General features: G+C 40.3%; 1 protein-coding gene across 1 annotated transcript in view; it reads left to right on the plus strand.

Annotated features, from left to right (window-relative positions):
• The window catches only part of LOC144492915 (U3 small nucleolar RNA-associated protein 14 homolog A), a 44,231-nt gene that overhangs the window by 3,478 nt on the left and 14,574 nt on the right, over positions 1-26,179 (plus strand). Inside the window, exons 2-11 of the mRNA XM_078211537.1 lie at positions 4,240-4,315; positions 5,313-5,383; positions 5,823-5,887; positions 8,622-8,770; positions 9,571-9,726; positions 13,058-13,177; positions 13,842-13,936; positions 15,134-15,257; positions 18,819-18,896; positions 22,613-23,479. Coding sequence (XP_078067663.1) covers positions 4,240-4,315; positions 5,313-5,383; positions 5,823-5,887; positions 8,622-8,770; positions 9,571-9,726; positions 13,058-13,177; positions 13,842-13,936; positions 15,134-15,257; positions 18,819-18,896; positions 22,613-23,479 — 1,801 coding nt within the window. The remainder of the gene's footprint in view (positions 1-4,239; positions 4,316-5,312; positions 5,384-5,822; positions 5,888-8,621; positions 8,771-9,570; positions 9,727-13,057; positions 13,178-13,841; positions 13,937-15,133; positions 15,258-18,818; positions 18,897-22,612; positions 23,480-26,179) is intronic.

Below are 26,179 nucleotides of genomic sequence, written 5' to 3' on the forward strand. Positions count from 1 at the left end.
TGTTAGTTACATGCTTATACTGCTGTATTTCTGCCCATTAGTTGAGTTCACCCATTCAAAAGTCTAGAACATTCCAGATGCACCCTATTAACTATTATATTTAATATATCACAATAGCAGGACTGAGTATATGAGAATGACAAGAAAGTATCACTGTCATTCATTCACTTGATCGCTTCATGAACTTCTGCATCTATAATGATTGCGTTCTTTTCATTATACATGTGTAATCAGATTAACAGTGAGCACTCTCAGATACCAGCAGAAGCAGTTTTGCTATATTGTCTAGTTCCCTTGCTGCATTGTTGGCTTGATTCGATGACCAGTTGCAGCACCTAAACTACTGTGCTGCAGGTGTAATTCTTTGATTACCGCCTGGATGGGGAAACAAAAGCTCACAGACTTTCCTGTGTTTCTTTCAATCTTCCTTCAGTAAAGATAGGAGAATAGATGTACAGCATTTGAGTATCCAGAGGTCAGGGCAAACGATTTCTTGCAAGTCATGTAGTTGTTTAACTAGGTATGGGGGAAATGGTGACATAGTGGTATTGTCACTAGAGATCCAGGATAATGCATGGGACCGGTTTGAATTTGATGGCTTTTGAAGTCATTAAAAGTCTATAGATTGCCGTGAAAGTGTTCTTGATTCTGGTGGGAATTCTGCTGGTCTGGCCTACATGTGACCCTCTGAAATGACCTAGCAAGCCAACCAAGGCGCAGGAAATGACAACAATCCCAGCCCTGTCAACCCTGCAAAGTCCTCCTTAACATCAATTGGAAGAGCTGTCACAAGGACCAGTCCAGCAACAACCTGACATATATTCTCACAGAATCATATCTTGCAAATAATGTCTCATCACCATGTCTGGGTATATCCTGTACGACTGGCAGGACAGATCCAGTAGAGGTGGCAGCACAATGGCACACAATTGGGAGGTATTTGTCCAGAGAGTACTTAATTTTGATTCCATGAAGTCACATCAAACATGGACAAGGAAATTTCCTGCTGCATGATGGCACAGTGGTTAGCACTATTGCCTCAAAGTTCCCAGGATCCGGGTTCAATTCTGGCCTTGGGTGACTGCATGGAGTTTGCACTTTTTCCCTGTGTTTGCATGGGTCTCCTTTGGGTGCTCTGGTTTCCTCCCACAGTCCAAAAATGTGCAGGTTAGGTGGATTGACCATGCTAAAATTTCCCCTTAGGTTAGATGGATTAACCGTGGGAAAGATGTGGTGTTATGGGACTAGGGCGGAGGAGAGTGCCTGGGTAAGATGCTCTGTCAGAGAGTCAGTGCAGCCCCGATGGGCCAGATGGCCTCTTCTGCATTGTAAAGATTCTATGATCTCTCTTTCTCTCTCTCTCTCTTCTCCTCCCCCCCCCCCCCCCCCCCCCCCCTCCGCTGCCCCCTTCAGCTGGTGATTCAGTACCATGTTGAACACCACTTGGAGGAAGCACTGAGGGTGGCAAGGGTACTTTGCATTGGGGCTCAGTGTTCATCGCCAAACGTGGCTTGGTTGTACCACCATAGCCTGAGCTGGCTGAGTCCTAAACGACTGCTACACTGGGCAGGTGATGAGGGAAAAACATACTTGCGCTCATCCTCATGCTTGCCGCATATGTATCTGTGACAGAGTTGGCAGTTCTTGTGGAGGCAAAGTCTCATCTTCACGTTGAGGACAATCTCCATTGTTGTGTGGCACTACTGCAGTGCTAAATGGGAATTATTTCAAACACATCTAGTAACTCAGGGCTGAGCATCCATGAGGCACAGTGGGGCAACAGCAGAATCCTCAACTCCCACGAAAGCAGGGGATCAACCCTGGTTCAATGAAAATTCAGGAGCGCGTGCCAGGAGCAACACCAGGCAAACAAAAAAAAGGTGTCAACGAGGTGAAGGTACAACACAGGACTACTTGCATGCCAAACAGCATAAGCAGCACATAATAAGTGCTAAGCAATTCCTCAACCAACAGATCAGATCTAAGGTCTACAGTCCTGCCACATCCAGTTGTGAATGGTGATGGACAATTAAACAACTCACTGGAGGAGGAGGCTCCACAAATATCTCCAAGTCCAACACAGTGTTTAAAAAATAAGGCTGAATTGTTTACAGCAATCTTTAGCCAGAAGTGCTGAGTGGATAGTCCATCTCGGCCTCCCCTGGAGGGACCCAGCATTCCAGATGCTAGTCTTCAGCCAATTTGATTCACTCCATGCGATATCAAGAAATGGCTAAAGGCACTGGATACTGCAACGGCTTTGGACCCTGACAATGTTCACATAATAGTACTGAAGACATGCTCCAGAGCCTGCTACATCCTTGGCCAAGCTGTTCCAGTGCAGCTACAACATTGGCATCCACCCGGCAATTTGTAAAATTGCCCAGGAATATCCCATACACAAGAAACAGAACAAATCTAACCTGGCCAATTACCGCTATTTAATCTACTCACAATCATCAGTAAAGTGATGGAAGAGGTCATCAACAGTGCTATCAAGCAGCACTTGCTTAGCAATAACCTGCTCAATGATGCTCAGTTATGAGTTCTGCCAGGGTCACTCAGCTTATGATCTCATTTGCTTTGGTTTAAACTTGGACGAAAGAGCTGAACACCAGAGTTGAGGGCAGCATTTGACCAAGTATGGCAAAACTGGAGTCGGTGGGACTCGGGGAAATTGGTTGAAGTCATACCTGGCACAAAGGAAGATGGTTGTGGTATTTGGAGGTCAATCACTATTCCACAACGTCACTGCAGAAATTGCTCAAAGTAATGCCCTCAGCCCAATCATCTTCAACTGCTGCTTCATAAAAGATATCATGGGGTCAGATGTGGAGATGTTCCCTGATGATTGCAAATTATTCACCATTCACAACTCTTCAGATGTTGATGGATACCATGTCGGAATGCAACAGGACCTGGATAAAATCCAGGCATGTGCATCCAAGCAATGACCACCTCCAATAAGAGAGAATGTAACCATCAGCCCTTAATATTCAATGGCATTACCATCACCGAATCCCTCACTTTCAACATCCTGGACATTACCATTGACCAGAAACTGAACTGAACTAGCCCTATATGTACTGCGGTTGCAAGAGGTCAGTGGCCAGGAATCCTGTGGTGACTAACTTGCCTCCTGACTTCCCAAAGCCTGTCCACAAGGCATAAGTCAGGAGTGTAATGGAATACTCTCCACTTGCCTGGATCAGTGCGGCTCCAAGAACACAGAAGCTTGACACTATCCAGGGCAAGCAGCCTGCTTGATTGCTGCCCCTCCCACAAACATTCACTTCCTCCACTTCTGGCAAACAGTGGCAGCTGTGTGTACCATCTACAGTACGCACTGCGGGAACTCCTTAGACAGCATCTGCTAAACCCACGACTGCTATCATCGAGGAGAAGGGCAGCAGATAGATGGGGAACATCATTACTTGGAAGTTCCCCTCCAAGTCACTCACCATCCTTACCATTCCATCGCTGTTGCCTGGTCAAAATCCTGGAACTGTAGCTATAGGGACTGCAGCACTTCAAGAAAGCAGCTCACCACCACGTTTTCTGGCAATTAGAAATGGGTAATAAATGCTGGCCTAGCCAGTGACACCCACATTCTGTAAAATGATTTTTAAAAGTTGGGCAATAAAAGGTGGATCATTGGTCTGTTTAGGAGAGTGACAGGTGGCTCTGTGCTCAGGAATATTTGCATTGCCATCCAGTGGTGTTCTTTATTAGATGTGGCAATTCTGTCAATTATGTCGGACTCTGCTGTCACCTGAACGTGTTTATGTGCAAGTTATATTTATTTTGCAGCCAACAGTGCAGGATTTGTCTCAGCCACACTTTTATAATGTAGGATATTTATTAGAGGTGGCCTGTTCAAGATAGCACGACTGTATGTTTTGCTGGTTTGTATGGGTTAGCCAAGAGCTGCACCTGTAGTACAACAAAATGACTGCCAACTTCCAATGTTTGTTCCTTAAAATGGTGTTCCCTGCCTCTGGAAATAGTACCATATAACAAAAACGGGGTCAGAAATGGAGTCCTCTTCTTGGCCTGCTTACATTCAAAAATTTTCAGTTGATTGGCATAAGTTCCATTGCCTTTTTCAAATAATTTAATTGAGGTAGGTCAGTGTTACCCAGCTTTTGTCCAAATAGTCTGTTCTTTTGCAAAATAATATAGCTTTGGATTATTTAAATCTGTGAATTGTGGCTGACCTTGTATATTTCTGATTTTCAGTGATTTACTTTGCTTTGGAATGGAAGAAGAGGATTTGTTTCAGACTGAACATATCTTGACTGCCAGTGAGGATGAGGTAACATCTTGTTTCTTGCAAGTTGTTCTTTTAAAACAATTGCTTTTGTTACTTCAAAGCAAACAAATTGTGCCCCAAAGGTCCAATGCATGCTAGGAAGTTCAGAAATCTGGACAGTAAAGCTCATGAAACTCATTTCTATTTATGTTCCTGTTTATTATTCATGAGTTTGCCTTGTTGAATTTTGTGAGCCTGGAGGTGTGGGAAGAGCTGTTCTTAATGCTGTTCCCTCACTGGTGGTAAACCATAAATCAAAACAAGATCTGTCAGCATCAGCAACTTGATAATACAGGTTGATGGGAGCCTTGTTGTAGAATATTTTGATGATTATTGAGAAAACAAGGTCTTCAGATCACCGAATTAGATAAATCAGGAATTAATGAACATGTGATACATTTTCTGATGGGAATCCCTACTCAGAAGACCTGCAAAATCGGCAAATATTAGTCCTATCTGTTATTAAATGTCTTTATTCTGCAGTTGTTGAACAACTTGATGTGCATATTTATCAAAAATTGAAAAAGAAATATCATGACTGCTGTTTCTGTTTCAGTAGTTGTTACTGGCTTTCGGCGAAGGGATATTTGGGTTTAGGTTCAGATTAGTATATTTTGACAAAGCTTTGATGAGCACAGAATTAGATGATGCAAAGCTTGGGTTCTAAAAGCTTGAACATTTTCAAAAGGCACTGAATCCATAGAAACAATCGAGTGATTATTTTAGGTGAGGCAAAAATAATTTGAAATGAATCTTCCGCAACACCTCTCATCTTGCTCAAGCTATTTATGTCTGAAAAAAATCAGAAATGGGATTGAGCTGTACTGAATGAGTCATAGATTATGTAATAGTGATGACGATTCCTGGTGGACAAAGATGCCTCAAATTAGAGCAGTTGAAATACTTGAATCTGCACCTGTAGTATTGGCAATTTAATCTATTATTAGAATCTTCTTTTTGTGGAGACATTGATTCAGTTTTAAAATTTTGCATTTTGCAGAACGACAGTGATGATGAGAGGAAGCACCAAAAATTGCTGGAGGCGATTGGTTCCCTCGGTGACAAGAAAAAGTAATGATATCCATGGTCTTAACAAGTCACAGTGAGAACTGACATGAATTTTTGTGTATATCACATGGAGCAGTGTTTTTAAATCGCTGAACAATTACTGGTCCCAACAGGCAACCAGCAATTATATTTATGGTTGGGAAGCATTTTGTGAGAAAATATAACATACAATTGTTAATTAATTGCACACAAATTAATCTTTTGCAATAGGATTGTAGCATTTTAAAAGTTTATTTTGAAATACCGAGCAAGGTATTTGCATAATTCCTTTTCATAATGTTTAGATAGGGAATAATTATCTTGTTCTGTGAATCTGCTTTTACATTATAATTAATATACAAACAATTATCCAAATTTATCCTTTCTCTGAGTAGTGCTTTCTGAATCCAGGTAAACAATTTCTTACTACAATGAACAATTACACTATGTTTCTCATTTTCAGGAAGAAATTGGCAGAGAGGACAGAGGCCAGCTTGCAGGTGTCAGAATTCACTGTCAGTTCAGAAGGTACAATACTTCAAACAATTTCTGTACAAATAACCCATAAAGTCAGGATGAATATATGTAACACCGGCCCCGTATGATGCACTCTAACTTCTATTTTTCTTTGTTGATCTCCTTTGTCTCTCTTTCAAACATTTTCCTTATCCGTACCTACTGATATGATTGCTCAACAGCTTTCCTTAGCTTCGAACAATAATAAAATATCGATACATTCTTCTATAATCCACTTTTTCCCTTAAGGCCTTGCTGTACATGAGCATTCTTTAGTACGGAGGCCATTACAAAAGCTGCTCCAGTTCCCTAGGATGTAGGTGAGACTGGCCTAGGTTTATTAACCTACCAATTTTGTGAAGTCAAGTTGAATAAGGGCGGCACAGTGGTTAACACTGCTGCCTCACAGCACCAGGCACCCGGGTTCGATTCCCGGCTTGGGTCACTGTGCGGGGTCTGTACGTTCTTCCTGTGTCTGTATGGGTTTCCTCCCGCAGTCGGAAAGATGTGTTAGGTGTATTGGCCATGCTAAATTCTTCCTCAGTGTACCTGAACAGGTGTCGGAATGTGGCAACGAGGGGATTTTCACAGTAACCTCATTGCAATGCTAATGTAAGCCTACCGTTGACTAACAAATAAACTTTACTTTTAAGAATATACACTTGCCTCTTTGTACACACGTGATGAGAACATCAGTGTCAACATACCATGATCAGATTTTTACTTCCTATGAGAAGGTTATGCATCTCAATCTACATTTGCCACAAGAAATCATTTATATATCAATTTATCGAGCAGCACTGTTGTTCGCACTGCTGCCTCACAGTGCCAAGGACACAGATTCAATTTCAGCCTTGGATGGCTGTCTGCGTGGAGTTTGCACATTTCCCCTGTGTCTGTATGGGTTTCCTCTGGGTGATCCGGTTTGCTCCCACAGTCCAAAGATTTGTGGGTTGGGTTGATTGGCCATGCTAAATTGCCCCTTAGTATCAGGGAGATTAGCAGAGTAAAAACGCAGTGTTATGGGGGTAAGGCCTAGGTGGGGTTGTTGTCAGTGCAAGCTCAATGGGCCGAATGACCTCTTTCTGCGCTATCCGGATTCTGTGATTCTAAATCATAACTTCAGGATATTATGCCCCATCAGTATTGGCAGCCCCACTTATTAGCTAGATCTAAAAGTCAGTGGCCTTCATTTTGCAGTCTGTGCTAAATGGACACTCCACCATTCATTACATTTCAACTTGACCACAAACAAGGGCAAGACTTTGAGATTTTGCTGTGGAACTTAATAAGCAATCCAAACAGTGTGGTGCCCTTTTCAGGGGGTCTGGAATTTGTGTGAACAGGACAAGCACCTGTGCAATTAGTTAACAAATCAGATTTAAGACTCCTTGCTGAGGCATGCAGAGTCAGAACTAAGTGTAGATTTGTTCATTCTCGGAGCTAATTCAATGGCAAACCATGTACAGGAAGCAAAACAAAAGGAAAGAAAGATAAGATTAAGAGGGAAAGATGAATGAATGAACATCCATATCTGTACAACTTAGTTTTAAGTGCCAAGGAGGTCGTTTAGGCCTGATTAAGGCTCAGCATGACTGAATTGACAAGCCGTAAGTTTTTTTGATGTGTTCAGTGGGTGTGTATCAGAAAAGTATCACATCATGCCATTGTTTGTTTTTGCATACCAAGTCTCTCGATAAGATACCAGTATTGTGCAGCTTCTGGAGAAACAAAGCAACTCTGACAGCAGCTGCTGATTTTCATATTTAACTGCGCAAGTGTAATAACCAGAGGTTACTGCTCAATTTGTTCTTTAATAACAGTGGGCATTGAGCCTTAATTTTACCTTAAACTCCAGGTTATTATTTCTGGATCATGCCATTATTAACATTCTAAAATTAGCTGTTTTTGATCTGAAGCCAAAATGCTCATCAAATTGATTGTTGTGATTTGTGATTTTGCTTTCTGTGGGACTGCTATTAAAACATTGTAAATTGCAGACCCCACAGTAGCTCAAGTTTATCATTGAGCCGCTGAGCTATAGGAAAATCTGCCGAGTTAGCTTAATTTGTGCAGCTTTAAGTGTTGCAGTTGGCCTCAATACCCTTGAGCTGAGGAGGAAAAAAAAAAGCTACATTTGTTTTACCATTTGTTATCCAGATGTGTACGATGTTGGCATGGCCCAATTTATTACCCATTTCTAGAAACCCAAGAAGGTAGTGATGTACCGCCTTTTTGAATAATTATAGTATTGTGGTGATGCTGCTCCCATTCAAGTGTTGGGTAGAGAACTTTGACCTAGCAATTATGACAGTATATGTTCCAAGATGGCATGCGACTTGAAGATGGCATCACTGCTCTTGTTTAGTAACCAGCATTGCCTGCTGGAGTGGAATACATTTTGATTTTGGGCGACTTTGCAATATCTCCCCACTTCTCTTAATGCTCAAGTAGCCTGCTGATGCTTGTCAAAGTGTGAAGCCAAAGAGCATCTGAAGTGCTATTGCAGCAAGGAGTGCATACTCACGTGAGGAGCAGGGTACAAAATTTACAACAGAAGTAGCCTGGAGGAGAAGTTTTCTGTCTTTTTAGAATAGAATATAAATCAATAAATAAAGCATAATGCGCTGCATCATTCCATTCTGGCTGGCTGATTGACAAGTTAGGTTAGTTAATTATTTACTGTTTAAATTTCTGTCACTGAAGATTTTTAATTGATTTAATCACCTCCCACACTTCATTCTAGGTGCTAATGAGAAGATTGAACTATCAGATCTGCTGGGAACCATTAAACCATCCGCTTCCTCACTGAAGTCTGTGAAAAAACAGCTGAAGATATTTGAGAAGACAAACCAAACCCTAGATTTACCTGTCAGTAAACAACAACATGAAAAGGTGAATTATGTTATGATATAATGTCTGGATAGAGCGCTAGCTCGCATTCTGAATTGAGAGTTTCGTGTTGCTGACCGCTTGGACCAGAAATAAATCAAACTACTAAATGGAAGCAAAAAATTAAAATATTTCACATAAACTGGTCTAATTGGTATATTAGTGATTCCTCTCAAACCTTTTGAAGCTGAAATCATTTGAATTCTGATTCATTAATTAAAATATAACAACAAAAGTATTGAATCATAGAATCCCTACAGTACAGAAAGGCTATGTCGTTCAATTCCCTTTTATGATATTTTTTTCAAATTGGCTACCAGCATATTCCATCTAAATTTTTAAATAATGCACAACTTATTCATTCCAATGTGTGGGCCCTTCATTTTTTTGTGTGGCCGTACAATGCATTAATTTGAAGGGATCGATTTGTGCTCAGCCTGTGGGGGAGCCACACAGTTTAGAAGGAACATTAGCTCATAGTTTGATGTGCTGGTCAGTTCTGCCGTTGTACAGGTAGCACATCAGATCTGTATGATGGACGTAATAAAAACTTAAAATGTTCTGAAATCGCAATCAATATCTGAAAGAACAAAAAAGGTTAAAATTTCAGATTGAAGCCATTTTTCAGATTTGATAGATGATGTATATAGAAATTCTGACCCACAGTTTTTCATATTGGCAATGAACGGTAATTATCAAATAAACTGTATCCTGATAAGACTGAAATAGATGCAGCTTCATGTCAATTTGTTAATAATAGTTGATTATTTGAACATTTTAAAACAGTTTGTTTCTATCAAAAGATTGAAAGAACATTGGCATACGAGAAAACGTCAAAGGAGGTTACAAAATGGAATCACACTGTGGCGCAGAACCGGAAAGCAGAGCAGCTCAAATTTCCTCTAAATGAGGAACCACTTACTGTCAAACCAATGGAAGAAAGAATGGCAGGCTGGAAGGTATGATGCAGCTCATGGTACTTGGAGGATACTTTTGGGAAGAGTTGCTTCGCTGTGTTTATTACCTCGTCAAGTAAAAAATGTAACTTCCCACAGTCAGCCCTTAATAATATTCTGGGCACAGGTGGAATGGTTATCTCCCTTTCCTAATTCCAAAGTCAGCATTGTACAATTCCTGTGGATGGGTACCAAGTTTTCATTCTTCTGTTGACTTCCTACTGATGCAGATCTTAAGTTAGTAGATGTAAAGTCTTTTTACACAATCCTGAGTGAAAAATCCATTAACCAAATGAGTCAACGTTGGTGATACAGTCTGTATTACCTAGAAGCACCAAAGGCTGAACTGAATTATACAGGTGTGTGTCAGAAAACATATCTCCTAGGAACTGTCTGGAAATGCTGGAGGAAAATTCACTGCCGCATAAGGCTGTGCTTTCCATGTCAGTATCTTCTGACACAGCATAGAATATAAAATATAGAGCCAAGTATTATTCAAACCAGGAGTTCAGCATGCAGGAAATCATTGCCATGAGCCAATGTCCAATCTTTCCATGAAACTTTCCCTTTTGTATATATCCTTTCTCTGCAATAAATGCATTACGGTTGAGTACAAATATGATTTGTGGGTCTAGTTAAGGCAGCAAATGGCTGAGCAGTACAGATCAAGAAGGCTCCGGTTTCAATGTTTGATGCTGACTTTAGTTGATCTCTCTCCAGAGCTAACGGAGAGAATGTTACAACTGATTTAAACGGCTCAGGCTGAAAAGAGGGAACTAGTGTTTAATTTGTAATGGGTTTCCTATGACCTCTCTGTCCTTGCTGCAAAGTGCATATGTAAATTTTGGGTGAGGACAGTATTGGTCTTCTCTCTGTTACCTTTTGTGCTGTGGAGCATGAGCAAGGCAGAGAATATCAGGATAGCACGTATAGAAAGAAAATGGGTGACCACCAGACAGAGCAAGAGGACTAAATAGGCAGTGTGGCTATTCCCCTTCAAAACAGATTTACCATTTTGGATACTGTTGAGGAGAATGGCTTCATGGTGGTGGTAAGTGCGGTAGCAATATATATATTTGGATGAGGGTACTAAACGCAATATCTCCAAATTTGCAGATATCTCAAAGCTAGGTGAGAGGGTGAGCTGTGAGGAGGATGCAGAGATGCTTCGAATGTGCTTTTGACAAGCTGAGTGAGTAAGCAATAGTAGATGCAATATAATGTGCATAGATGTGAGGTTATCCGCTTTGGTAGCAAAAACAGGAAGGTAGATTATTATCTGTGGATATAAATTGAGAGGGGAATGTGCAACGAGACCTGGGCGTCTTTGTACACCAGTCGCTGAAGGTATGCATGCAGGTGCAACAGGTGGTAAAGAAGGCAAATGGTGTGTTGGCTGTCACAATGAGAGAATTCGAATACAGGGGCAGCGATGTCTTGCTCCAATTATACAGGGCCTTGGTGAGACCACACTTGGAATATTGTGTGCAGTTTTGCTCGTCTTATCTAAGGAAGGATATTCTTGCTATGGAAGGACTGCAGCAAAGGTTTACCAGACTGATTCCTGTGATAGTGGGTCTGATGTATGAGGAGAGATTGAATCAGTTGGGATTATATTTGTTGGAATTCAGAAGAATGAAGGCGGGGGGATCTCATAGATACCTGTAAAATTCTAACAGGATTAGACAGGGTGGATACAGGAAGGATGTTCCCGATGGTGGGTGAGTCCAGAGCCAGGGGTCATCATCCAAGAAATGGGGTAAACCTTTTAGGACCGAGATGAGAAGAAATTTCTTCAGCCAGAGAGTGGTGAACCTGTGGAATTTGCTACCACAGAAAACAGTTGAGGTCAAAATATCGCCTGTTTTCAAGGAGTTTGATTTAGCTCTTGGGGCAAAAGGGATCAAAGGATATGGAGGGAAAGGCGGGATCAGGCTATTGAGTTGCATGATCAGCCATGATCATACTGAATGGTGGAGTAGGCTCGAAGGACCCAATGGCCTACTCCTGCTCTGATTTTCTATGGTTCTATTTCAAATAGCCTGCTGTCACTCACTTTTTGGACTTGTGCATAAATAGCAGTCATATGAAGAATTATAAACTGTTAGCACAATAATGAACCATTTGTCAGCATTGATATTTTACTCCTACCCTATTCTCGGGCACGATTCCCCGTTGACAGTCCTTTTTTAAGCCGCCTTCCAATTTCTTTCTTTTGTTTTTAATTTTTCAGCAGTCTATAGCAAGCAAATACACATTCTAACCATACTGACTATGGACATGTTTCTAGCTCCTCATTTTTTAAGATCTTGAATGATCCCCATTGCTGCTATCTATGGAAACAAGCTGTTATTGTTTACGTTATTGTAATAATTTTGAACAATCTTTGAGATTAAAAAATCCTATCCTGACAAGTCTCTCCATGATTAACTTTCATCCCTGTTAAAATCCTGGTGAATTTACTTCATCTTTTCAGTTGCTTTTACATAGTTATTCTAATTGGATATAAGAGCTATATGCAATTCTCCAACTGCAAACTACCCATACGAGATGTAAACACAAGGATTCCAACTGTCTGTTTTTTGATGATATTTACTTGCATGGTCACCTTTAAACACGGCACAGTGGTTAGCACTACTGTGCTGCCTCACAGTGCCGGGGACCCGGGTATCCGGGCCTTGGGTGACTGTCTGTGTGGAGTTTGCATGTTTTCCCCGTGTCTGTGTGGGTTTCCTCCAGGTGCTCCAGTTTCCTTCCATCGTCCAAAGATGTGCAGGATAGGGCGATTGGCCATAGTAAATTTTCCCTGTGTCCAGGAGGATTAGTAGTAGGGTATATGAAAGCTTCTCTTGCCTTATTTAAAATCTTGCTATCAGAGTTTATTTCCTTTCCTTATTCTTCTGTAATATTTTACTACTTATTTCTCTACATTTGAATAGTATTTATCAAGCTCGTTGCTAATCTTCGTCCTCCTGTAATGTTTTTCATAACCCTTAATACAATCGGATACAGCTGTATTGTGTGTCATCATTCCTTCAATTCCTATGCCTAAAATTCAATTTGTATCTTCACTGAATAAGATTAACCTCAACAATGATGCTCTGGAACATAACGTATATTTCCAATCTGGGAACTTGATCTAACAAACCTTTTTGCTCTCTCACCTCTCAATACATCCAACCAAATTTCTTAAAATGTCACTAACGAAGTGTCATATTTGCTAATACATGTGACATTACACCATCATGAGTCACTGCTTGCCGCAACACAGGAGAGAAATTGCTAAATAATCTCTGCAATGTGATTTGTCCATAATTTTGTTTGTTTATTCCAGGCACGGACACCCTTGGAACAGGAGATTTTTAACTTGCTTCACAAGAATAAGCAGCCCCTGATTTCACCTGTACTGACAGCTCGAGAACAGGCTTCCCTCCGAGCTATGAGTCTACAGGAGGTATGCTTCACATTTAAGCATGCACATGTTACTTTATAGAAGTCATATCAGTAACCTACATTTGTTGAGTAACTGAATGGTTCAATAGGCTACTTGGACACTGCTCTTTTGTCTTTGGAAGTTGAGTGCATATCCGTCTGATGGTGAGGACGCAAGTGTTCTCTGCTAGCTAGAAATTAATTGGGATGTTTTTAATCCAATGCCCAGTAGATTAGAACCACAGTATCATATTACGTTTGACATTATCACGAAGGAAGGATAGAAGGTATGAGTAAAAGGAAATGTTACTCTGGTGCAGTGGGAGGTGATCTTTAAGTTTTGAAAAGATTACAAGAAGTTATATTCTGTATTGATATATGATATAGAGATGCTAAACACAAGGTGCTTTACTGGAAAAATTCTCAGCACTAACGTCTCCCACCTTGAGAAGACTGAAGATTCACAAAACAGTCATTTACTTTAAATGGACCTGCCCAGATGATGTCAACCAACTCTTAACAGTACTGCGTATACTTGCACCACATGGACTGCAGTGATTCAAGAAGGCAGCTCACCACCACCTTCTCCAGGGCCATTCGGGATGAACAACAAATACTGGCTCAGCCAGCATTGCCCACATCCCACGAAAGAATAAATGAATGTATGTTTTCTTGTTTTATTTAAGGCACAAGAACGTCGAGCTGAGCTGCAGAAAGCAAGGGTCCTTCAGTCATATTATGAAGCCAGAGCAAAAAGAGCAAAGAGAATCAAGAGCAAAAAGTAAGACTTTCAGCATCGGAATTGACATTTTACTTGAGAAAATCTACTGTTCTGTTGACAGGGTAGTGGGCTGAATCTTGCGGCAGTCCTTTTCCTACATCCTTCAACTCGACGTTTTTGTGTCGTAACTTGGTGAAAGTGTGAGCTGTTAATGGTGCAGAAAAGGCAACAGGACATCTGGGTGGAGCTAGCTGTAAATTTGATTCCAAGATTAAGAAAGAAGCAGGAATCACTGGATTGTGAATGAAGTCAAATCAGGAACAAAAATGAGGAAGATAGGCAGAAAGATTGGATTGAAGGAAAGGAAGAGGGACAAGAAAAACTTAAATATTTGACATTGGACATTTTTAAAATCTCTCAGAACAATTCATTACCTAAAGGAATTAAACGCTACAGTTTGCTCAATTTCTGAACTGGAGAGGTTGATTGGCATTTATTCACAATTATCATGTCATTAAAGTGATACTTGTGCTGTTAATTACTAGACATGACTTTCTGTCTGTAACAAATTTAATGAGCAATTAATGTGTAATTAAGAGCCAAGTTCTTAAAAACAACAGGAGGCTAAGGGCAAGTTGATTCTTGTGTGGTGGAAACTGGATAGATTGACCTGAAAGTTCTGGAGATGCTAATCCCCTGAATTTGTCTATCTCTTGGGTACTGACATCATTCAGGGCAAAACACCCAGCTTGATTGGCATGCCACCATCTTAAACATTTACTCCAGCGCAGGGACACCATTTACAAGATGTACTCCAGCAACTTAGCAAAGTTCCTCTGACAGCACCTTCCAAATCCCTAACCTCTGTTGCCTAAAAGAGCAAGGCAACAGGCACAAGCAAGTTCCCCACCAAGTCACTCTCCATCGCTAGTTCAAAATAGTTAATAGCACTGTGGGTGTACCTACATCACATAGACTGCAGTGGTTCAAGAAAGAGAAGTTAAGGATGGGCAATGAATGTGAGTGGCCTTGTTAGCAATACTCATTTCCAAATATGGCTTAATTCAGTTAAAAAGTGTTGGTGGCATGAAAGAGTTTGGTTTAAAAATAAAGTAGAATCACTTATATATGGACCAATATGAAGTACATAATGGCCCTGGTATAGAGACTAATCGTGAATTTGTGTATAACGTAATCCTTTAATTGTTATGAGTGCCTGTAAGTAGTTTATTACTTGGTGAACATTGAAAATTGCAGATTCCACAAAGTGATGAGGAGGGTCTGGCAAAAGGAGATTTTGAAGCAGTTTGAAGACCTAAGGAAGACTAATCCTGAGGCAGCTCTTGAAGAACTGAATAAAATGGAGCAAACACGAATGGAGGTGAGAAATAACATCCTATTTATTGTACCGTTATTCTTCCAACTACTGGAACACCACAGTACGTGCATTATTGCCAATATTTAGTACATCCAAAAGCCAATGAACAGTTACAATACATAAAGTACTTAAAAATATGCGAAATCATTCTTATTTGGCATATGGAGGAGAAACAAATTGGTTAAAAGGTGGTCAAGTCTACTAATTTTTCTGTTGAATCCCAATTTGGCAAGTTCATGGAAAGCGTGCACTGTGATTTTTAGTTACAATTTGATTGTTATTATTCTAGAATTTTAGCTGTTGTTTTAAGCATGCACTGTAGTTTATAAAATCTTTCTGTCCTTTGTTGAAGATGGTAAAGTATTTAGCCACGACGCTATACTTGTCAGCATGATATTTTTAAAATGAATGTTTAATGTAATTTTCTTCCTCTTGCAACCTTGACGTTTACTTCGCAAAGGCAATGGTAATAATAGTGTCCCTATTTTATGATGATCTGCAGTACGGCCAGGCATATTCATCTTTTTCTTTTCTATCTTTAAATCCATAACTTTTTCTGACAGCAAAGAGGACATTAATCTGTTTGTTTTAATATTGCACAGTGAAATTACCTCAGTCAAAGCCATGACAGTCATGGTTCTGTTAATAGGGTTCTGAGTAAAAGGGTTGCAGTTCCAGAGACACGAGTACAGAAAATCAAGGCCGACTGCCTTGTGTTCCACGAGGCATGCTGCACGGTCAGAGATGTTATCTTTCGTATAAAATGTTAAACTCAGTGCTTTATTAGTTACATCAGGTGGTTGTAAAAGGTTCTATGGCATTACATCAAAGAAGAGCAAGGGTGTTTTTCCTAGTTTTTTGACCAATATTTGATCCCTCAGTCAACATCATAGAAAAGTAATTATTTTAACATCAGATGGCCCTTGCTGTGTGCAGATTGGCTGCTAGGTTTTCTACAATATAGAAGTGATTTCTTAAGTACCTAATTAACTGTAAAGTGCACTTGGACACCCTGAGATTGTGAAAGGGGCTACATAAATGCAAGTTTTTTAAAAAACAAATTTGATCCTCTGTTGGTGTAATGCATCTTTCATCCTTGACCATTCTGCAGCCATAGACAGAGTTACTTGCTTCAATTTCCTCCCAAAGAGCGTGTTATCTTGCTCAATGGAACAATCCTTGCTTAGTTTCATTCTTACCACAGCCATATCATATGCAACTACCATCTCACACTATCACCTATGAAGTTCTCCAATAATCCATACTTAATCGCCATCCTCTTGCTCATTCAATTTTTTTGGTGATAGTGTGGGATGGTATTGCGCAAAATAACTCGGGATCTTTGGATTTGATATTACTCCGTCTTCTCTAGTTCCCCATTTTTTCCCACTGTTACCATGACTTTGATAGAAGAACTTTTCCTGCATTTCTTTCTACGATTTTGGGCTTCTGTTTTATTTTTTATTATGCATATTTGCAGAAATGTTCTGGAAGTGGCAGCGTAACATAATTTAGGGGTCAAGCTAAAATTCTAAACTCATTGAGGGGTCTCCTGAAACCTACATATACAGCATCCTGTTTGAATAACTTCATGGGAGATAGAATAGAATCCCTACAGTACAGAAGGAGGCCATTCGGCCCATCGAGTCTGCACTGACCACAATTCCACCCAGTCCCTATTCCCGTAACCCCACATATTTACCCTGCTAATCCCCTGACACTAGGGTCAATTTAGCATGGCCAATCAACCGAGTCCACACACCATTGTTAAAACAGAGATCTATGAAGAACAGCTCTTGATTCAAATGTTTTATTTTTAATAAGGGAAAAAACGAATGCAGGGCCTAATTCTTAATGACAGGAAATAAAAATAGCCCCATTTCGTTTTTGAAAATAGGAGATATTCTTCCAAAAATGGTCAACCCATATCCATTCTCACTATAATTGGATTAACAGACTTGTTAGTTAGACACAGCTGTTGCTTTTTAACTACACCAAGTCAGAAAATTATGGGATGTTCCAATCATCCTGTTTTAATGGTAGCTGGTGACAAAGGGAATTTTGTTCGAGCATCATTCTCAAATGACATCTCCAAATGTTCTTGATGGTTGAAATGATTTGCCATGGAAGACTTTAAAAACTGATGTCCATAAATGGATTTAGCGCTTAGCAAGCAATGGCTTTGTAATTGATGTGTTAAATGATAAACTAATTTATCTGTTTGTTGTGTCTTTTAAATAATTTGTAACTTGTCTAACTTCAACCACCATATCCAGCAAAGAACTTGCCTTGTACATTCAGTTTGTAATCAATGGATCCAAAATCTTACAAAGGAGCAAATGATGCATGGGGATTCTTGTAACCACAAGCAATGCTGCCCATCCTGCAATAGAAAGAAGCCTGAAATAGTGGCATTTCTTGGTTTTACATATAAAAAGAGCAGTTGCCATTAACTGCAGGAGATGGCTAGAGAGATCAAATGAGGGAAATATATGAGAGGGAATGGGGCAAAAATGCAGAAAGAAAATGTGTGTCTGGGGTGAGAGATTTGAAGCAAGTGGCAGGATACAGGGTAAAATTGAGATTTAAATTAATTTCAAACTAAGCATGTCAAAAATCACATAGCTACGTGAGGATTCAAAATTGCTTGCATGATATATTTATATTGATGAGGTGAATATCAATAAACTAGCTGTCTCAATGATACAGCACCATCAACATGCGTTGTCAGTAAGGGTTAATCAGCCATAAAATGGCTCTGCTTCCTGTTCAACACTGCAGGTTTTTGACTGAACTAATACATACAGTATTGACATGGAACATGGATTGCAGACAATAAACATTATATTTCTGTAGTATTTAGCATAACATTAAAATGGTTTGTCGTTTCCACACTTCACAATGCATTTTACCTTGTGCAGGAAACAAATGATCATGGAGACAATCTCTCAAGAGAACCTATAATTGGCAAGCTAGTAGACTGCTTGTAGATAATGACACCAGTGGTATTTATGTGCCCATAATGTTTCACATTGACACATTCATGCTTTTGCTTGGCATTGGTATAGTGTTCGTTCAGTGATGCCTAAGGAAGCGTGTCATTGTTTTGTTATTGAAACCATGTCTGTTCTTTCACAAAACAAGATTTAAAAAACTGGATCAACAAGGTCTGTGGTAATATCCAATGACATAGTGAAAAGACTTTAGTTTGAGAAGCACAATTCATCAGTCCTTGACACAATTGAGGAACATTAGAATTTGTAGAATAAAACGAATAACTCGAATGCTTTTAGGGTAGAGATTTGTTGCATCATTATTGCACTATGTGGGTTAGAACTTACTTTGTATGTTATGGAGATCTTTGAATGGTTTGACTATTACAAAAGGTTTAATTCAGCACTATGGTTTCTGAGTTAATTATTTCAGGATATCGGCTGAGATCAATGGGAATTTACTCCTGAGCTAGAAAATCATAATTCTCTGTCTGTATTTTGCATGCAATTTATGTATGTTATAAAGCTGGATTGGTGACAGAGTATGGTAACTTTTTTTTCTCATTATTAGGAACGAATGACACTTCGGCATCAAAACAGTGGAAAATGGGCCAAATCTAAAGTTATTATGGCAAAATATGACACTGAGGTAAGGTATTCTTTTGGAATTGACAGCGAATTAACTTTTGCAATCCTGCCCATCAATGCATTCCTGAGTAACAGATCCACAAATGTTTATGCTGAAGTGTGGTCTTGTGAGCAAAAGCAGAATTTGCTACAAGTGCAAATTTGGTCAGTAGTGAGTATATTTGCAAACAGACCTTCCTAAGCCTACAGCCAATTCTACATGCCCTCAAGTATTGCTGCTGCAGTAAATATTTCTTGACTTTCGGTCTAGTATGATAAAGACTGATGTTTTGCAGATTTATGAGGTGTTTTTATGCACGCCTAATCCAATATTATGCAATTTATTTTGTGTGGTTCTAAACATAGAACATAGAACAGTGCAGCACAGAACAGGCCCTTCGGCCCACGATGTTGTGCCGAGCTTTATCTGAAACCAAGATCAAGCTATCCCACTCCCTATCATCCTGGTGTGCTCCATGTGCCTATCCAATAACCGCTTAAGTGTTCCTAAAGTGTCTGACTCCACTATCACTGCAGGCAGTCCATTCCACACCCCATCTAAACCATTCAGATTTTTCCCTTCCTCTGATCCTGCATTATGAAATATGAAAACAAAGAGCAGTCGATGAATGGGAAGGTACCAACTTGTCCATTAAACTTGTCCCATCATAGCCATATTCCGTTCAAGCATCATGATCCCTAATGGATCTTACAACAGCCATGTAGCCTTCTTTGAGAGACAAGAATCCAGAAAAAGAAATCAAGATTTCATTGAAGAAAGAATACACTCCAAAAATCCCACACCCAACTACCCATTGCGAGCAAAATGAGTTCCAGAAGAACTCATTTTGATCACAAGGCATGTTACTTAACATTCCCCCCCCCCCCCCCCCCCATCTTTTGTGCAGTGATACCAGCCTCAGGCCAAAATCTAAGAAATAGGAGCAGGAGTAGTCCATACAGGCCCTCATGCCTACTCTGCCATTCAATATGAAGATGACTGAACAATGACCTCAATTCCACATTCCCATGTTGTCTCCATATCCTTTGATTAGCTTCGAGTCCAAAAGCCCGCCTCTCTCAGCCTTCAATATACTCATTGAACAGCATTCAGGTGTAAATTCAGAAGTTTCACAAGCCTCTGAATGAAGACATTTTCCCCCATCTCATTCTTAAATGGCTGTGTTCCCTAGTTACACTCTACAGCAAGGGAAACAATGCAACAGTTTCCATCCTGTCTAGCCCCATTGGAATCGCCTCTGATTCTTGTAAACTCCAAAGAGTATAGGCCCAATCTACTCACCTGTCAACAGGGGCCAGCCCTCTCATCCCAGGAATCAATCTGGGTGAGCTCCACATCTCCCATTTCCAGCAAATTCACCATCCCTGTATAAGCGAGCAATTTGTTTCACAAGTAAATTGACTCTCTGCAAAAAAAAAGAAGTTTTTTCTGGCATTTAGCCTATATCTCAGAATTCATATCTTTTATGCATGTCCCTGATTCTTCCTGACCTATCTAATTCAAATCATCCATCCCCAGCGACATAATCTAGTCCCTTCATTAGTTTAAATATCTCCACTCTTCCCAAAGTCTGAGCTTTTCAATAGTACAGAGATGCAGGTATTGTGAGCCTGCCTTTCCCATTAAAGCCTTTTAAAATAGGTCGTCTTCTTGTGGTTTTCCTCTGAGCCTTTTCCAAAACTTCTACATCTCCCACTGTATTAGTGGACTAAAACAATTCCTATTCTAGATGAGGACTAATCAAACTCTTCTTCACGGAAATAATTTTACATTGTAGAGGCCAAACAATACAGGATTCGATTTGTTTATAGAGTCCTAGAGGTTTACAGCATGGAAACAGGCCCTTTGGCCCAACTTGTCCATGCCACCCTTTTTTTAAAACCCCGAAGCTAGTCCCAATTGCCCGCATTTGGCCCATATCCCTCTATACCCATCTTACCCATGTAACTGTCTAAGTGCTTTTTAAGAGACAAAATTGTACCCGCCTCTACTACTACCTCTTGTTCCAGACACTCACCAACTTCGTGAAAAAATTGCCCCTCTGGATCCTTGTGCATCTTTCCCCTCTCATCTTAAACCTATGCCCTCTGGTTTTAGACTCCCCTACCTTTGGGAAAAGATATTGACTAGTTGATCTATGCCACTCATTATTTTATAGACCTCTATAAGATCACCCCATAGCCTTCTATGCACCAGAGAAAAAAATCCCAGTCTATCCAGCCTCTCCTCATAACTCGAACCATCAAGTCCCGGAAGCATTCTTGTAAATCTCTTCTGCACCCTTTCTAGTTTAATAATATCCTTTCTATAATAGGGTGACCAGAACTGAACACAGTATTCCAAGTGTTTACTGTACCAGCCTGGCAAAACTCATGTTCTGTAACATCTGGGTCCCCTTTGCACTGAAAGACATTAGACATTGGTATTTGCAAGCCCAGAGTTAACCCTATTCATATGGATAACATGGATAAGGTTAATCTTTTAATGTCACCTGTCAGATGTGGATCTTTCTAAACTCAGCAAAATCTTTGTTATTTGTGAATTTAAATGGCAATTCTCTCAATGCATTCATCCAGATTATTAACATAGTTTATAAAGAGCAACAATCCTAAATGCCCAATTCCCCCAAGTAGCTTCACAGTAATCAGTATTTACACAGAACCAAGATCATTGATAACAGCCCTCTGCCTACAAGGATGGACCTTATTCAATTTTTAACCCAAGATTTTTTCTTTAATCCCACGCGGCCATGTCTTATATATCGGCCTATTGTATGGCAGTTTATAGAACTAAATGTTGATTCAAATAAGTATTTTTTAAAGAGGAAGGAAAGCCCAAATGGAGTATCAGTTATTCCAGTATTCCTCCTGTTAATAATCTGGAGCCATTTTACCCAGAACCATCTTACTAGCTGGATACCCAAAGTCACAAGCCTCCATTGCAATTATTGTAGCACCTTAGGGAAACATAGGGCTTCTCCCCATTGCTTACATGACTGATTTCCATTTGAGTACATAAGTGTAGCATTGTGTATGCTAAAATAAAAACAAAGTACTGTGGATGCTAGGAATCTGAAATAAAAACAGAAAATGCTAGATAAACTCAGCAGGTCTAGCAGCATCTATGGAGAGAGAAAAACAGAGTCCGAATCCAGAAAAAGAATCATAGGGACTCGAAGCATCAACTCTTCTTTCTCTTTCCATAGATGCTGCCAGACCTGCTGAGTTTGTCTAGCATTTTCTGTTTTTTTTATCTAAAATTGTATGTTTGTTTTTCAATAGACTTGTCTTCCCCTGTAAGTTAGTTTCCTTTTGACTATGTCCAAAACTGAAAGTTCAGTGTCTTTTGATGTATGATGATGAAAATAGAATGGTGCATGCATCCAGTGGTGAAATCATGTTGACCTTTATTGTGAATAATAACATTTTCACACCATATGAAAATTGATGGAAGTACAATACATGGATTAACATTGAAAATTGAATGCTAACTTACAGTTGCTTCTCACCAATGTGGTGGACATTTTTTTCTAAAACATCATTAAAACATTTCAGTGTGATTTTGTTAGTAAATATTCCTATTTTCTGAACTCTGGTGACAAATTAATTTATTTAATAGAATGCAAGTATATGAGTTAGCTATTTGGAGTACAGCAACACATCAACAGAAACAGATTTTATTTAATTCATTCCATCATTATTGTCTACTTTGTCTAGGCTCGCAATGCAATCCAGAAGCAGCTGGAGAAGAACAAAATGCTTACAACAAAAGTGTTAGTTCCATCAGAGGGTGAGGATGAAGTTGAAGCTGAGATGGACAGGGGTGATATTGTTCCAGATTTTGTGAATAACATTGAAACAAATAAGGTAGCTAACCCTTGGATGTTGGGAAGATTGAGTACTGATGCAAAGAGTTCTGAAGTACAAGAAGGGGAGATTGCTACTCCTGTCAAAGTTGATGTAAATGAAGAATCGGATGAAGGGGAGAAACTATCAGAAGACGAGGCGCTGCTGCAGGCATTTGAGGAACGGCGGAGAATTCGTAAAGAACGTGATGGTGAACTGGCTGGATCATCTATTATTGTAGATCAGAGCAAGGCTGAAGAAAATGTGAAAAGTTTTGATGGAGAAAAGAAAAGCACTGTCCCTGATAACCAAGGTGAGAAAGAGGAGCATCTTGAAGAAGACCTGAATGAGTTTAATCATCTTTTTCAGAAATTCATTCAGAGTAAATCAAAAAACCTTAAAAAAACTCGAAGGAAAAATAAGAAAGTGAGAACTGAGAAAAACAAGGAAGGTGCAACGGTATCAGAGGAGCGAGAAGAGCCGATACTAGATGAACAATTAGAGCGCAGAAGGACAATGGAAGAATATGAGACTTTGGGTCAGGATGAAGGCATTGACGTTGGTGCGGCCTCAACCTTAGATACACCACAGATCATTGGCAATGCAGTAGAATCAGCAAATAAATCTAATCCTAAAGCTGAAGTAAAAAAGAAGCAGCTCATCAATCCTAAGAATGTGTTGATGGTTACATCCAAAAGCATTGAATCGCCTTTGGTTCCAACAGCAATAAGAGAGGAGGTAAGATAATTAGTGATGGGTTTTATTGAGTTTAATTCACATGATCTAATTGATTTTTGGCAGGTGTAAGTAAGATTATTCAGCCACTCATTGGTCATTTGCCAGTTCTGTTTGGCATGTGATCTGATGAATATTATCAGAACAAGGCAATCAATAGTTTTAAGCTTACTCTATTCAATCAGTATTAACAACTTTAAAACCATTGTACACTAATTGGTCACCTTGCTGTGCCTTACCTATGTCCCTCATGCGTTAGAATGAACCTGAAAGCATCATTATTAAGAATTTTTCTACCTTTCTGAAAATTAAGATCTCCTTCAGTGTTTGAAGGTGTATGATTAATATTGCTGGATATGGCATTTCCTAGATACTGGGGCAGATCTATCCAGACATTCCTGTGTTTCCAGTAAGCTACAAGTAGTTAATAGAGAAATTCATTTGAATCATGTATTTGATAACAATATTAAAATAACACCCCAATGAATTTTAGTTTTGAAATGGTTGTATTTTACAATAACTCTTATCACCTGGATTATATTCTAGTTTTCATCTTATTTCTTAACTCCGTTAGTTTTGACTACATTGGTGAAAAGGCTGGAATACAGTGTGCAGTTCAAATTTGTCTTATCTTCCTATGCCAGCTAAATTCACTGGGGTTACTTTTCATTACGGAACTAGTTTAGCTTTTACCGCTCTCTTAATATTAAGAATTTGAGGTCTATTTATTATCTGGTATCAAGGACAGATGAATAATTTGGATTAGGCCTATGTTTGATCATTTTCACATGTATATGTGACTGACAAATCCCCAGGGCCTGATGGAATCTATCCAAGGCTGCTCAGGGAGACGAGAGGTGAAATCGTTGGGCCTCTGACGCAAATCTTTGTCTCGTCACTGGACACGGGTGAGGTCCCAGAGGATTGGAGGATAGCCAATGTGGTCCCGTTATTTAAGAAGGGTAGAAAGGATAACCCGGGTAATTATAGGCCGGTGAGCTTGACGTCCGTGGTGGGGAAGTTGTTGGAGAAGATTCTTAGAGATAGGATGTATGCGCATTTAGAAAGGAATAAACTCATTAACGATAGTCAACATGGTTTTGTGAGAGGGAGGTCATGCCTCACTAACCTGGTGGTGTTTTTTGAAGAAGTGACCAAAATGGTTGACGAAGGAAGGGCCGTGGATGTTGTCTATATGGACTTTAGTAAAGCGTTTGACAAAGTCCCTCATGGTAGGCTAGTGAAAAAGGTTGGATCCCATGGGATAAAGGGGGAGGTGGCTAGATGGGTGGAGAACTGGCTTGGTCATAGAAGACAGAGGGTGGTAGTGGAAGGGTCTTTTTCCGGCTGGAGGCCTGTGACTAGTGGTGTACCGCAGGGCTCTGTATTGGGACCTCTGCTGTTTGTGATTTATATAAATGATCTGGAAGAAGGAGTAACTGGGGTGATCAGTAAGTTTGCGGACGACACAAAACTGGCAGGACTTGCAGATAGTGAGGAACATTGTCAGAGGCTACAGAAGGATATAGATAGGCTGGAAATTTGGGCAAGGAAATGGCAGATGGAGTTCAATCCTGATAAATGCGAAGTGATGCATTTTGGTGGGAATAATGTAGGGAGGAGCTACACGATAAATGGAAGAACCATAAAGGGTGTAGAGACGCAGAGGGACCTGGGTGTGCAAGTCCACAGATCTTTGAAGGTGACGTCACAGGTGGAGAAGGTGGTGAAGAAGGCATATGGCATGCTTGCCTTTATAGGATGGGGCATAGAGTATAAGAGTTGGGGTCTGATGTTGCAGATGTATAGAACGTTGGTTCGGCCGCATTTGGAATACTGCGTCCAGTTCTGGTCGCCACACTACCAGAAGGACGTGGAGGCTTTGGAGAGAGTACAGAGGAGGTTTATCAGGATGTTGCCTGGTATGGAGGGGCTTGGTTATGAGGAGAGATTGGGGAAACTGGGGTTGTTCTCCTTGGAAAGACGGAGGATGAGGGGAGACTTAATAGAGGTGTATAAAATTATGAAAGGCATAGATAGGGTGAACGGTGGGAAGCTTTTCCCCGGGTCGGTGGTGACGTTCACGAGGGGTCATAGGTTCAAGGTGAAGGGGGGAGGTTTAACACAGATATCAGAAGGACATATTTCACACAGAGGGTCGTGGGGGCCTGGAATGTGTTGCCGGGCAAGGTGGTGGAGGCGGACACACTGGGAACGTTTAAGACTTATCTAGACAGCTATATGAACGGAGTGGGAATGGAGGGATACAAAAGAGTGGTCTAGTTTGGACCAGGGAGCGGCGCGGGCTAATTGTTCCTTGTTTCTCGTTTCAAGGCTTCATTCTATGATCATCTTGCTGGTGCCAGTACAGAGCGAGACTGCGGATAGTTGGGAACCTGTCTCGGGGGCAGGGAATTCATATGGTGTTCGTGGAAGTGGAAATGACTAGGGTTGGGAAGCATTTTCCGATCAGGGCCATTGTGATCTCCTGGACTCGTTTCGATCGCCTCAGGGGGTCGGAGAGGAATTTCCCAGATTTGTTTTCCCCATATTGGCCCTGGGGTTTTTCACTCTGGGTTTTCGCCTCTCCCTGGAGATCACATGGTCTGGAATGGGGGGGTGGGGGTGAGTTAATAGGTTGTAATGAACAAAGCATCGTAGCTGTGAGGGACAGCTCGGTGGATAGGATATTGGTATGTAGAT

Source organism: Mustelus asterias, chromosome 4 (assembly GCF_964213995.1).
Source record: "Mustelus asterias chromosome 4, sMusAst1.hap1.1, whole genome shotgun sequence".
In the NCBI taxonomy this organism is placed as follows: Eukaryota; Metazoa; Chordata; class Chondrichthyes; order Carcharhiniformes; family Triakidae; genus Mustelus; species Mustelus asterias.